This window comes from Poecilia latipinna, unplaced genomic scaffold (assembly GCF_001443285.1).
Source record: "Poecilia latipinna isolate Pla-1442-1.1 unplaced genomic scaffold, P_latipinna-1.0 Scaffold1078, whole genome shotgun sequence".
Classification (NCBI taxonomy): Eukaryota; Metazoa; Chordata; class Actinopteri; order Cyprinodontiformes; family Poeciliidae; genus Poecilia; species Poecilia latipinna.
The window spans coordinates 47745-63204 of NW_015113694.1; the positions used below are offsets into that span (position 1 = coordinate 47745).

Sequence of the window (15460 nt, forward strand, 5' to 3'; positions counted from 1 at the left end):
AGGAAACCAGACCCCCTGCTGGGACTGCCAGCACAGCTTTCCTAAATGTCTGGAGCTCAGAAGTTAGGTTTTTATTACTTCAATGCAAACATTTCAGCTGCTAACGTTTGTAAAACCAGACATTTCTTGTTATCTGAATGAAACTTAAAGTAAAAATATGTGGATTCTGGTTTTTGCGGCGGTTACAGACTAAAGCTGCCAGTGAGTCGCTAAAATCCACAAATACTTTAGATTTCCTCTAAAAAGGCTGACACTGCAAAAACACAAAATCTTCTTACCAAGTATTTCGGTCTAGTTTTTAAGTGCAAATATATTAGTGAGCTTGAAATAAGACAAAACTAACCTACAAATAACTTTCAGCAAGATACAGGAGCCTGATTAAGTCAATCATTTTTTAATATTGATTAAAAACTGGAAGACTTTTCACTTGTAACCATGTTATAAGGGAGAAAATCTGCAATAACTATTTTTTTATGAATATGAATCCTTTTCTCCTCTCCTCTCCTCTCCTTTCCTCTCCTCTCCTCTCCTCTCCTCTCCTCTCCATGGCCGAATAATCACTCCGAATTATTGAAGATTATGTAACCATGTAGAAGAGCAGGCAGCTCTGCACAGGTAAAAGGCTTTTAACTGAAATCTCTGTCCTGTTAATTTGACTCAGCCGCTGAGAAATAAACAGTCGGTGCAGCTGATTATGTAAGAGCAAACGGAGGAAATTTGGACGGTGCTGTTGCTTATTTAGCAGCTTGTCGGATTCCTCAGAGCAGCTGAAGGGAATCCGGATTCACCCACTGGTTGTCTACATGTCTGTCCATCTATTGTTTCACACTGGAAGTTATGCAAACGCTTTTTATTTTAGTCAGATTTTAGTTGTATGTAAGACGTTATTAAATGTGTGTCCTGTTCCAGTAAGTGTGTCTGCTTCCCAGGAAGTGCTGACGCATTCCGGCGTCCGTCTCTTCAGATGTGCCAACGTGAATAATGAATGTCTCTATATGTAGGCCTGCACACATTAGATGGATAATGGAATGGAAAATTAAATTTTATTACATACATGGATAAGATTTGAAGACTTGGTTTGTTTCTCCGAGCAGCAGCTTAATCACATCCTGAAGTGCAAAACTGATTTGATATGAACGAAAATGGAAGAAATTTGTGTGGAAACCAAAAACATCCCATGATTCAACAGTATTTTTTCCTGTCTCCAACTGTTTTTTTTTTCTTTTTCTTCACGGTGCCGAGTCCCCATCGGGGGGGAAAGGCCAGAATCCTCCACCACTATGCCGGCCCAAAATGAACATGAGTTTAAAACTCTTTCTGTGGAATAAATGACTTTAAATGGTTCATAGCATTGCTGCTGTTGTTCCTCCTCAGCATTGAACTAAAACGCGTCTGCACGCTTCAGACCAGCAGACAAACATCATTCCTGGTTTTATTTCATAGTCGAACCAAAGTAGGTCAGTTATTTGGGTCCTTTAATTTGCAGCACCTGGTTGGTTCTGACCCACTTCAATCCGATGGAAACGGCAAATTCCTATTTTGGGTTCACCTATGTTTATAAATAAGAACCAGGTGTAATCGCTGTACTTGTGCTCTAGAGGAGAGACTTCAACTAATTTTGTAATCTTTTAATTGTTAACTGGAGTATACAGATGAAATAGACCAGAAAAATAACACAGTCAGAGCTGCAAAACTGTACAAAATATATATAAGTTTTTAATTTAAGATAAAAAAAAAAACCTTTCTCTATAAAAATGTTCTTCCCAGAACTCTTTAGGTGTCATAATCTTAGCTTCACGTGGTTCAAATTCTGCTAATAAATGCCTTTTAAGCACCTTTTTCTGTCTAATTATTAATTTAAAATAATAAAAAATAGTCACCAGATCAGCTCCACTCTGTACCGATCAAGCAGGAAGGACTGAGCTTTTCACATGTTGATGATGGAAGTACTTTCAGCTGCAGATTCATCCTTTGCTACAAATTATCAAGTGTTTACTATTACAATTTAGACAATAAAATGTTTATTTTGTCATTCAAAAAGGAATTGAATAGTTTATTTTCTTCATTTGACATTTTAATAAAGGCTTAAGAGGTTAAATGAAAAATCTGCAGAATGTGGCAGTTTTCTTTATCCAATTAACCGTCAGAATAATCAATAATTAAAATAATTATTCTGTTTCCATTAGAACTTATTCAGCAGCAGAATATTGCTGCTCATCTGATTGACCTTTTTGTTTTGTTTTCCTCATCTTGGCTCTCTTTGCAGATTTAATAGTTCTGAGTCTGACTCCTCGGAGTCCAGATTAGGTATCTGAAGAGGGATGAATTGGGATTAATGGGTTTTCCAGCCCAGATCACCTTTGTAACTCAGAATTAGTTGGATTTGACAGCTCAGATGATTTGAGACTCAGAGTCTCTGTAATCATCTCTGCAGGGATCTTGATCTAACTCAGGATATCATCTACGGTCTCTGACAGCATGGTGCCTCCTCATCACTCACACACTCCTAACACACACCGGGTTTCTGTGTGTGTATGTGTGTGTGTGTGTGTGTGTGTGTGTGGTGCTGCAGGAGGAGTCTGTCATCTTCCTCAGCAAATCAAGGCTTTTACTCACCATGTTTACACTGTCTTGGTACTCCTTTTAAATCACTGTCAGAAAATGTTTATTTTGCTTTAGATTTGTTGCTTTTTAATCTTAAACTTTAGATGATTTCATCACCTGAACATGTTAAGAAGTTTTGTGTTTATATAGTTGCTGCTTCTCTTCCTTTTCCCTTTCTTGCCTTTAGTGATAATATGACCGTAATACCTTAGTGGCCAGATGCAGAAAGCTAAAATGTTTTGTTTACTGTGCTATGTTGGAAAAAAGCAGAGGAAATTTAAATGTCTCTTTTTTCATGATTTTGTGCAAAGTTTGAGTGATTTGTATAGAGTCGTATTTGGTCAGTTAGAATAGATATGTTCCAGTGAGGCTTATTTTTCTATGACAGAATAAGGAAAAGATAAATAGGATAAAGTCAGGATATTAGAAAATATTTGTACAAGAATAAAGTCATGATATTACCAGAATAATGTTGGAATATTAGAAGAAAGACGTATTTATTTTACGGGAACACAAAAGATAGCCAAAATTAAAATCAGGAATGTTGAGCGTCTTATTAAGTTATACTTTATTATAATTTTTACAGATAATGAAATTAGCTTGAAATTTGATACAATTGTGCGAACCACTATCTGTGTTTCAGAAGCAACCACACAAACTCACCAAGCTGATAACTCTCATCAAAACTTGTTTTCCTCATTAAAATGACTGATGTCACTCTTCTGCTAATGCTGCATCTTTATTCTGACAATATTGTGACTGTCCTTGTAATAAAAAAAACAAAATAATCCCCATCTGATCCTCATATGCCATCGTATTTTTAAGCTTGTGTGTTGTTCGTGTGTGTGTGTGTGTGTGTGTGTGTGTGTGTGTGTGTTGTGTAGTAGACAGTATGGGATTGTTTGGAAACCGGGTTCCGCTGAAACTGGAAACTGACAGCAGTGTTTGAAATTTGAGACATCTGCCATCTCCGTGTGTGTGTGTGTGTGTGTAAAGCAGACAATAAAGACTCCGTCACTTCCTTCTAAACAACGACTGTTTGTATGCGAGATGGCTACAAACACACACCTTCTCTAAGTGCTTGCCGCCCTTCGTGTGTGGGTGACGTTCCCCCTCTGGGGTTATGGTGCCGGATTAAAAGACCCAAATGGTTCTGGGACATTTGGATGCATTTGTGAACTTTTACTGCTTCCACGTGTGACTCACCTTCTGACACCAAGCTGATGTCACCGTCTGCGGGAGGCAGGACGGGTTAAAAGTCCACATGGCTTCACGGTTTCAGTCTCGCTCTTGGACCGACACTCTGAGCAGGTTCAACGTTTTTCTTTTCCTGCTGAAAAACTTCTCAAATTGTTGCTTGCTTTTATTTTTGGGGTTAAAAATTGAGCTCTAAACTTAAATAAGGTAAGAACTAGAAGCCGTTTGTTGATGCCGAGTATTTTTTAGTTGTATTTCAGATGCAGATCTTCATAAAGCTGAAAAATAACATTAGATACAGGGTTTACCCAGTGTATTATAAGCCTGGTGGGCCTCCAGGCTTTCCTTGCTGCCAGGCTAAACATAATTTGTTTTTATATTTTAAATAGGGATTCCTTATTCACCAGTAACAGTCATAGCAAAGACTGGTTAAACTGGGTTCACCAAGCTGCAGACATTACTAAACAAAACAAGGATCTAGAAAATGTCAAGATCACTTGAATTTAGTAACCTAAGAATATTTAATCTTAGCTGCCAAAGATTAATATTATTTTTATTGAATTTCATTGCCTTTTTTAAGACTGTAGTTGGTGTTTAAGTTTTGTAAATGGTCTCCTAATAACACAATGTTGTGAAATTTTCAAATTTCCTGTAAACTTTTGACATTTTTTTTTTTACTTTTTTTGTGGTTAACTCTGAAATAGAACAAGAAAGCAGCTTTAATAGTTCTTAGTTTGCAGGTGTTGGGTGTTTTTTTATTTTGAGATTTAAACCCATCTGTAACAGCACAATTAGCATTTTTAACAATCACATTTAAAATCGTGCGGCGCAATCAAAACCCTGTAAACAGACAAGCAGCTGCACAAAACACAGCTGTGTATGAGACGAGTTCAGTCTGAAGCTGCAAACTTTAGAGGAAATGTTTTATAATTCAAGCTCAACGTCCAGTCTCTGTTCAGAGTTAATTCAGTCTCTTCTAATAGTATTTTCTATTTTAGTCAAAGTGAATTATTTAGTTGGCTTTGACAAATTTAGTGCATCAGGAGCCGTTTCCGTTTATGCATTCAGGTGGAAGGATAGAAATATTAAGCAGCTTTCCTGTACAAACAGCTGAAAACACATTGAAAAAGTTTTTCTTTTTTATTGTGTTTCCTGTAAATTTCTGTAAATTTAATGTTTTCCTCTGTTTGTTGATTTGCTCGTGTAGCTCTGACCTACATACATCCTCCTCCTCGTGACTCTCTGTGTTCACTGGAGCATTTATAAGAGGTTAGCTCCTAGCTTCAGTGTTTGATTGTGTATTTCTGTGTGTGGCAGAACCGGTCATTACGTTGGCTTTTTTTTTTTATTTGCCTCTCAGCTGTGTGTGCAAACTGCAGGTTACACTTACACATCAAAGTGGATAAATGTGGTGTTATCTTTCGACCAAGACTCATTAAGCTCTGAGTCAGTACACGCATGTTAACAGAAAAAACATACACTGTGATTTAGTCAGCTTGGTGTTTGTAGATCAAACTGACCGCTCTGAGCAAATGGAAACTCTGTCCATTTATTTCATTTTATTTTAGAAGATTTTCCCTCGAGTGGAAGGAAATTTTGTTCCATTAACTAAAGCATTGACGTCTGACATCCAAAGAAACGCATTTCCTCACTCTTTTTACAGACAGGATGTGCATAAAAATGCAGATATAATGCAGATTATTCCAGCTTTTACAGTGAAATAATCTAATTTACTTACTTTATGTCTTTATAGCAGATCACAAAAGCTCTCCGTACCCAGTTATATGGAAATATTTGATTGTAATTTTGACAATCGACATACTTCAAACTCAGTGGGCGGGGCTAATGCTGCTCTGATTGGTCTGCAGTGGACTTCCTGTACAGGCCGACCAATCAGATGTGAGTTGCACCATATGATGAACAACCAGGACTGTTTAAAGTATTTTATGGAGCACTGCAGCCCAGAAATCACATAAAAAAACAATAATGGTAAATGACTTTAACATATAGTAACTTTTAAGCAATGCGTTTCACATGCAGTTGTTTATTTCATAAATTGACACATTATGTGTATACATGTATGTATGTGTTTATTTTTTTTAATGTTTTTGTATTTCTGTTTTCCAGCCGTTTTCTGGAAATAAGTTGATGTTTTTTAGTGTCTGGACTAAAAAACATCAGGTTTCAAAAACCTCCCAATTATGGCGCTGCCCGTCACCTAGCAACCCAGCACGTTTGCTCAGCTGGTTTTATTGCTGTATGCGCTGTACAATGGCTGCTGGAAAAGACAAGTGTTTTATTTGTTGACTTAACATCCAGAAACCACTTGTTGCACTCTTGTTGGTTTTGCAGGAGGCTCTGCTAATACTTTTCAAAGATATGCCGTTGTACATCTGTTTGCAGGCATTTTCATGTTAAAGTGTGAACTTTAAGTTGAGGGGCTTGGCTAGCAGCAGGTGATTCTGAAATGAGCTCAAAAAGTGAAATCTCATTATGTGAGAACGAATTTGTTTTAAAAAATATTATTAAACATATTTTATGTAGCTGATTCTATTCTAACTTGTTTCTTTTAATTATGAACTAGAATTGTTGGTTTATTCTTTTATCTCAATAATCTGCCAAATGAGATTACATTTTAGCAACAAGGCAGTTAAATGCAGCTAATATCAAAGTTAACAACGCTGTGACTGGATCCTAATAATTTGGTGAATATTTACTAATCTTGTGTTTGATTGGCTGACGTTTCATCCTCTGACAGCATCGTCCCTGTGATTGGTCTGTTTCTGTGCAGGAGCGGCCAGTTGCAGCCTATCTGAAGATGTCTGATAATGGGGAGGTCGAGGACAAGCCTCCAGCTCCTCCCATGAGGAACACCAGCACCATGATCGGCTCCTGCAACAAGGACCCCACGCCCCTGAACCACGGCTCCAAGCCGCTGCCGCCCAACCCGGAGGACAAGAAGAAGAAGGACCGCTCCATCCGATTCATCCTCACCGGGAGCGATAAGAGTGAGGGCTCTCCACTCATTTTCATTTTGGGCCACACAGGATCACAAACGTCCTCCATGGGCCGGTTACGGCCGATTGTATGATAGAACCCATTAACAGACTGGTAAAATATTGATAAATAGCTGCATTCAATTACCACTGCTTAAAAATAAATATTGAACATCTTTACATTGATTTAATTTGGCAGTAAATCACATATCACAATAATCAGTTAATCAATTAATCACGGGAATCACGGGATAAATTAAAACCAGCTCAGTAATTTCCATCTGCATGGTTTATTGTTTTTCTCTTTCTACCAAAACTGGGTGATAAAAGTCTTCAGTTTGGTGTTTTGGTCTCAACTATCCCTTTTTTGAAGGACAATTTTGTTTACAGAGATTTTATAATTGATTTTATTTGTTGTTTCTGTTTATTTTGGATATTTAAAATGTTTTCCAGTTTAAAACTATAATTGTTATTCTTAGTATCAGAGTCGACCAGTAGGCAGAAGACACGCTCTAACCTTTTGTAATTTATCTTTTTCTACCTTTTGCAGCTTCCATCTTCGCGTTAGAGCAGAGTAGGACGGAGTACATCTGTCTGGCCTTATTGTGTCAGAAAAACTTAAACTCTTCTGTCTATTACAAAACTCCTGCTTAATAGAGGTGCTCTAGTCCTGACTTTCCTCACCTACATACATGGATTATTTTCTTAGACAGAGCCAGGGTTTCATATAATTAGTATTTTATGCACCATTTAAAGCATGAACTTCAGTTACACTGTAAAACATTTTAAGGTGGTTTATCTTGAAAATGAAAGTCCACCTGCTGTCCTGAAAATGTAATTAAAGTCGACAAGAAATTGTTTTGGTTTTAACTCAGAAATTAAAGTTCATGAAGTTGATTTAATAACATGAGACAAGTTGTCTAAACTTTGTTTTTTAAGTTAATTAATCTTGAATTGTGAGTTTTAACTTAATGCTGCAATTTAAACCAAATAATTTCACAATATGCAAGAAAAAATCTGCTAGTTAAAACAAATGTTTCTCTAGTATTTTCACTCAGAATAACAAGTTAAAGTAACTACTTATTTTACTTTAGAATAATTTCAATTCTTGTTTTAAATTGCATGAACAAAATTTCTGATCTGATGATGAATTTTATTAAACATCACAATTAATTCAGCTCAAAAACATTTAGTGTGGGGTGTGCTGTGGTGGCGCAGGGGTTAAGCACAACCCACATATGGAGGCCTCAGTCCTCCACACGGCTGCTGTAGGTTCAATTCCCGGCCTGGTGACCCTTGCCACATGTCTTCCCCCTTCTCTCCTTAGCCACTTTCCTGCCAATTAACTATCAAATAAAGGCCACTAGAGCCAAGAAAACCTTAAAAAAAAACATTTAGTGTGAACTAAATTAGTTCCCACTCCTGTCTTTTTCTTCTTTCAGTTTTTTTATAAGTGCTAATCTAAAAACTCCAATTTATTCAACTCTAATAAAATGTTAACACAACTTACTACTGTAAGATTATCTTCCACAAACTCACGTTTAGGTTCAAAATCTTAAACTCGCTAAATTTATTTGACTTAAAGAGCAAAAGCTAGTAGACACAACTAAAGGTGACTCAAATGTTTTACAGTTGGTGTTAAATCACACATTTCCTGTTGAGGTGAGAGGAGGAAGATGTGTGGTTCCTCCTTCGCCACCCAGCTCGTTGAAACGCTCTGAATAACTCAGTCCATGATAATCTGCAGAGCTTTTTTTGTTCCTCCAGACCTGATGAAGATTATCAACGCGTTGTTTGTTAATCCTTATTAAAGCCGACATGAAGGCTTAACTTTGATCTCAGCAGGTGTTGCTCTGGCTGCAGTTCTGACACTCACTCACACACACACACACACACACACACACACACATACACACCTCATTCAGCAGGAAACATGTTTGTTTTATTTAATAAGTGTTGCCGTACATGAAAATAAGTCTTCTTAAAAATGAAGTTTTTGCTTTTTTCAAACTCACCTACAAGTTTAATATTGTTAAAATTGAAATAGGGCCGAGTAATTTAAAAAAAAGCATTTGGGCAAAAGAAACAAATAATCGGATTAACAATGATCAATCAATTATTAGAATAATTACAAACTTATTTAGTAATTGATTAGTCCTGAGCTGGAGCAAACACTCAAAAACACACTAGTAGTAATTAAGCTAAAACTGTACAAACAAAATGTACAGTTTCAATTAAAGATTAGAAACCTTCTTTGTAAAGGAAAAAATCCTATGAAGCATCTTTTTCTAGTTACTAATCAGTTAATAAAATAATCAACAGATTATCCCTGCACTATTAGAAATGTTAGTTTAGCTGCAGATGAATCCACTGCTACAAATGATCAAGGATTCACTAAAGAACTGCTTTGTTGCAGTAAAATGTTTACTGAATAATTATTTGTTTATTTGCATTTTTTATTTATTTCTGATGTTGCATAAAAAATCTTAAGTGACTAAATGAGAAATCTCAGAATACTCCATTAGTAAAATAATCGTTTTCAGATTTTAAAGTCTAAACGACTTTGTAACCTTTTGGGACAGTAAGTTTCTCATCTGCTCTTGACTTTCCATAAATGTGAATTGTTGCTTTTTGTAATCTTTTAGAGCTGTTCATGAATCCCTGCTGTTTGCACAGTTACTGCTGTTTTGTTTGCCAAAAGGCAATTTAAGCTTAGCAATAACAAATTAGCCGCTCGCCTGTCAGCCTTCATAAGAGCACATATCAGTGGTTAACCTGCGCATGAACCCAATCGGGAGGATGACGACTTTCTCTTACCATTTTTATTATCAGAGTGGAAAATAATAGTTTAGCATCAAACTCAAGTTGAGATAAGTTGCAGAGACTTTTTTATTATGTTAAATAACGACCAAAGAGAGCGCTGCTGCAGAAGAAGTGAAGTCTCATGATGCTCTTCCTCTTCCACATAACTGAGCAATGAAGGCGTGAAACAAAAACATGGATGCCAGACGAGCCGTGCACACCTCTGCATGTGCACAGAGATCCGGATGAAAACTGTTTCAGATGCTTCAAGTTGGAAAGCTTCAGCCTGCTGCTTTTGTAAAATGGCATTTTATTTTCGTTCCTTTTCCTGTAATGTTATAATGTTATAAGTCTGTGATCCACACTTATATAAATATAGCTAAATTCTAATTCAGTTGAAAAATACTTAATTGATCCCAAAGGGAAATTAAATTCCAAATTCTCCAAAGAGTTATTGTAGATGCTGATGGCTGTGGGCAGGAAAGTTCTCCTGTAGCAGTCTGTGTTACAGTCTGCCTGGAATAAAACCCTTTTACTTATTTATTTTGTTAGGCTAATTTACGCCACATGTCCACATCCAGACAGATTACCCATGATGCCTTGCAGCCGGCTGGTGGTCCTTGCATTGTTCGTCATCCCATGAGGATTTGGAGTTATGATTTCCCTCAGGAATAAATTACAACATATGGCGTCTCCGTTGTTATAATTCTCTCTAAAACTGCTCTTTATGTATTTTTTATGATTAATTCTCTCTTTTATTGTCTTTTTTTTCCTCCTCCTTCTTATTTATTCACTTACCACAAAGGTTTGTCCCATGAGGGATTTCTATTACAGCTGATTTAATAACTTGATGGCATCTTGGCCTTTTGAGGTCCGGTTTGCAACAAATCCATCTCAGTTTACGCCAGAAGAAAACGTCTGGGTAATCCTGCTGAAATTAAAATATCCTTAAACTGTCCTGGTTCTCTCTCTCTCTTTTCTTTCAGCCTATAGGAAGAAGGAACGTCCTGAGATTTCTCTGCCGTCAGACTTTGAGCACACCATCCACGTCGGTTTTGATGCTGTTACTGGGGAGTTTACTGTAAGTCTGTTAACATTCCCCACTGAACGCCGCTCTAATTATCGCCTCAGAGCTCATTGCTGCGTGAATATTTGTGTGTTTGCTTGTGAGCTTGATGGAAGCAGACACACAGAATAAAAGTTTTTTAAAATAGTCACATCAAACAAAGGCTGTCTTGTTGAGCTGAGTCACTTGATCCGCCTGACCAAGCTCTTTTATCTGCGAGTCCAACGCTGTGTGCAAAACTTTAAAAAAAACTCCCATCTTCTCTGTGAGTGCATGATTATTGTTTCCTTGTTTGCATTCTGGGTCACAGTTCAGTGATATATGTGCATGCAAAGAGTCCTCACTGTCTGCTAAACAGGCAGCGGCGATTATCAAAGCATGGGTGGAAAATGAAGGAAAGGTCAGAGGAGGGATGGAGTGATGGAGCAGAAACTGAGCGGCTTTGTGATGGACTGATCCTGACAGAAGAGAGCGAGAGAAAGAGCAGGAAAACAAGGAGATGTGACCCAGTTGCTTCACTGAGGCACAAATGCAACAAGACTGCTGTGTTATACATCCTTCCTGGGTTGAACAGCACTTATTCAATAAGTCCATCCCTTATTGTCATCTGTACACTGTTTTTTATTTTTACTTTGAGGTATTTTCACTCCAGTCTGATTACCTGATCATGACAGCTTAAAAAACCTAATTTTAGACAAATGTCAAACAAAGGAAGAGCTGAAGAAAAAAAGTCTCCATCTGATTAACATGTTTTCAGGAAGTGGGGCTCATGAAAGTGACCTAATTAAGAGAGACTTCTCAGAAAATGGTCAGGAATAATTAGTCTGAAAGAAACTTAAAAAAACTTTCAGAAAGTCTGGAAAACTATTGAATTGGTCAGCGGAGCTCAAACGTCTTATTAGACTTTAAATAGTAAGTTTTCCCAACAAGACATTTCAAAACTTCAATGCAACAGAACTTGGGCCTTTTATTGTCATAAAAAAACATAAAAATAACAACATAGCTAACTAAAAAGTCAGTTGTTTTCACCCTAAAGCAGTAATTATAAACATCAGCAGCGCTAATGCTAAAACGCTAACTTCAGTTCAAATTATATCTGCCGTTGAAAGACTTCAACACTGAAACACCAATTTAATTATTATAACTTAGATGTTCTATAATGACCCTAGATATTGTTTTAAGGTTTTTTTCTCTGCTGTCAGTTTTATTTTGCTCCTGTTTATTTCCTGTTTGGGGAAAAAGAAAGAAAGATAACCCACTTCAAAATAAGAGCATGAATAGAAATATCTAACTTTTTTTTTTTGGAGACAAAAAAAAAAGTGTAAAATGTAGTTTAGTTCAAATAGTTAAATTTGGACAACTTTTGTTTTACAAGCTGATCAGAATCACAATTGGAAAACTGTATTAATCACCTCACAGCGAGCAAAAGTAGCTCCTTCCTGATTGGCCCAGAGTGAAATGTTGGTCACATTTTGGGTTTGCATGAAGCTAAATGGCTGCCATGCAGTTGCTTTAGATTGTAAATACAAATGAGTGCATGAAGCAATAACTGTTAAAATGTGTGTGTTTTGCAGGGCATGCCGGAGCAATGGGCCCGGCTGCTGCAGACGTCCAACATCACCAAACTGGAGCAGAAGAAGAATCCTCAGGCCGTCCTCGACGTCTTAAAGTTCTACGACTCAAAGGAAACGGCCAACAGCCAGAAGTACATGAGCTTCACAGGTATGAAAACGCAACACTTTATTTATAGAAACAGAGACAACAGTTTATTTAAGACTTGGAGATGCTTTGTCATTGCATAAAATGAAGCAGGACTAATCGTCAGATTAAAATGTTTTTGCTTTATGTCTAACATTAACCTCCAGACTTAAACCAAGCGATGTGAGAAAAGTTTTTATTTTTATCTCCCTGCAGATAAAACTGCAGACGCCTTCAACTCCTCCATCGTAACGGTAAGGATAATTCTGTTATTAGTTAGTCACAAGCCTTAAAACTTGTATAAATGATCTCTGTTAATTATTCTCTAGTATTTTGATAGAAGTATATATTTCACCTTCTGTAATCTTAGTATATATGTTGTAAAGATCTTTAAAAGTCTTTAGATAATCATTATTTCACCTTCAAAATTTGCTACGTTTACCTAAGTGTGAGCTTTGGGGATTTTCTTCTAACTTCTTGTAACATTTATTTTATTGGATCTGATTGGTTGAAAGATTGCGCTCATTAACCCTGAAAGAGACGCCATCATTTTGCCCAAATTGTAAACATTGTCTGACGGACGCCCCCAAACCAAACGGCAGAACAGAGAGAGAGAGGGAGGCGCTCGTTGAGATGCTCTCTTCCTCCCTGCACTGTGAATCAGCATCTTTTCCTCCTTCCGCCGTTTGCCTGCCTGCAGCTTGGCCACGGGCCGAGCCTCTGAGCATCACACAGACACCGGGACAGAACAGAGCGCGGCTCCAGGAGCCCGACCTGAGCCGGGCTTTCAGACGCCGCCCACCATGGGCAGACGGAGAGGCAGGTTGAGTCGAACAACAAGCAGAGGAGGGAAGTTGAGCTGAAGATAGGCAGGAGAACGGCAGCGTGATGAGATTAAGAAGCAGCAGAGGAAGCCGCAGTGACAGCAGGAAGCAATGCTGGGCCTGGTGTCCATGATCGCTCATGCAACTGTAAAGTCACTGAGGCTCCGCCCATTCCTCCCCTGTGACATCACGCAGAGCTCCAAGGCCGTGTCGGAGACGCCCGCCATAGCAACCGTGTCCGAGGATGAAGACGAAGACGAGGCCGAGCCCCCGCCGGTGATCGCCCCCCGTCCTGAGCACACCAAATCGGCAAGAAACAAACACGCTTTCTTTATCGTTTTTTTAAATTCATGCATCCTTTAAACTTTAATCAAAAACTCAGCCGTAAAGCTGCTTTTGTACAAAAATATTTTTATACATATTTATTGAAACTGTCGCCTATATGAGTACCTCTCCTAACTGCTAACTAGAAACGACCAATCAGAGCCAGGAGGCGGGTCTTAGCGCTGTCAACCACCCTCCATGTGGCGTAGAGCCCATCATGAATGCTACGACTAGTTAGCATAGCATCCAATAATGGCAGATAATCAGTTTTCCTGTAACGGTAAGTTGTTTTCCCTTATTTAGCACATTTAGCAGCAATTACAAGAGCCTGATTGACAGCACTAAGAACCTTCTTCTGTCTCTTAGTTGTTTTTGGTCAAGAGGTAATAATGGTTCAAGGAGAAAGTGGAGTAGATCGATTTTATTTTCACAGGTTATCTGTCTCATAGCAATCTTTCATAACATGGTGACAGTTTTAACAAATATTTAAAAAACTTGTTTTTATAAAAGTTACATGCTGCAGCTTTAAAACTTTACATTTGAAAGTTTTTTTCACACAGTAAATAAAAATAGGATGGTTAAAATTATCCTCAATGCATCTGAGGCTGAACAAAATCCTCCTCTTCCATCCATCATTTGAATTTTACATACAAACTATTTCTGCTGCAGAAAATTTAATGACAGCTGCAATTTTAATTAATTTAGAGGAAACAAGAAGTCAGTTTTCAGTCACATCCGTGTCTTTTTTTCTTTTTCTTTTTTTTTTTTTGGTCTGACTGAACATGTTCCAAGTGAAATGATTGTCGGTATAATAAGAAGACAAAGCCTTCAGTGTTTAGATCAGTCACAGGGAAAATCAGGTTTTTATAGAGAAACTCTTTCAAAGGAGCTCTTTGTTGTCCTGCAGGTCAGGTGAGAGTGTTAAAACTTTTCCTTACCGTTCAGCTCAGATTTTACCTTTTGTCCTTTTAACTTGTTCTCGCTAAAATAAAACTTGGCTAAAGATCTTCTCTAAATTACACCTTAGTATTAAAGCCATGCTAAGAAAATAAAAAAAAATGGTAAAGTTACAAGAATAAAGTCATAATATTACAAGAATAAAGACATCGTACTATTCCAACAATATTATGATTCATTCTCATATTATTTCAAATTTATTCTTGTATGACTTTATTCTTGTAATATTATGACTTTTGTAATTGTGCTTTTTAAATTTTTTTCTTGGTAAGGTCCTAAGTACTAAATTGCTGCAAACTTTTTAAAGCTTAATTTAGTTTAAGTGCGCTGTTTGACCCAGTTTAACCTGTTTGTATCGTCAGATTTACACCCGCTCAGTGATCGAGCCACTCCCTCCTCCTTCCACCAAAGATGCAGCCACTTCCCCCATCATCCCACCAGCCCCCGCCGCCGCCGCCGCCGTTACCCCCGCCCCACCTGCAGAGGCAGCTCCCAGCAGCCCCCCCAGTGCAAGCCCCGCCCCCGGCCCGTCTCTGCCCCGCGCACAAGATAAAAATAAGAAGAAGAAGATGTCTGACGAGGAGATCCTGGAGAAACTACGTAAGTCTGGCTGCTTCTGTTCTGGTTTCACACAGCTGCACAAGACTCTGCAAAAACACAAAATATTACCAAGTCACTGTGTTTAGTGTCGAGTCCAAATATCTTATTACACTTTAAATAAGACAAGACTAACTCACCAGTAACTTTTCAGCAATGATATTTAATCTAATCTATCCAAATACTGATTATGCATCCTAATACTACTTTATTGATAAAAAAGTTCAATATTTTCTACATTTTTTAGAGCATAATAAAGTCAAATTAATTTCAGAAATTATTTCCTGTTTACCGAGTCGAAAAATAAACAATTCATTATTTTCCCTGATTGAACTGATATGTTCTGGTTGGTCAGAGTGATGCAAATCAAATAAAAATAAAGTTAAATCATACTA

At 37.6% G+C, this 15460-nt stretch overlaps 1 protein-coding gene across 4 annotated transcripts in view; it reads left to right on the plus strand.

Moving 5' to 3' along the window:
• pak1 (p21 protein (Cdc42/Rac)-activated kinase 1) overlaps window positions 1-15460 on the plus strand; it is a 55458-nt gene that overhangs the window by 26021 nt on the left and 13977 nt on the right. For 2 of the 4 annotated variants that reach the window (XM_015051982.1, XM_015051983.1), the window contains 6 exons: window positions 6593-6809; window positions 10586-10680; window positions 12240-12387; window positions 12580-12617; window positions 13383-13496; window positions 14831-15068. In XM_015051982.1, the coding sequence (XP_014907468.1) occupies window positions 6620-6809; window positions 10586-10680; window positions 12240-12387; window positions 12580-12617; window positions 13383-13496; window positions 14831-15068 (823 nt within the window). In that variant the 5' untranslated portion in view covers window positions 6593-6619. Of the gene's footprint in view, window positions 1-593; window positions 616-6592; window positions 6810-10585; window positions 10681-12239; window positions 12388-12579; window positions 12618-13382; window positions 13497-14830; window positions 15069-15460 lie in introns of those variants that run through there. The other 2 variants (XM_015051984.1, XM_015051985.1) reach the window with 2 other exon arrangements.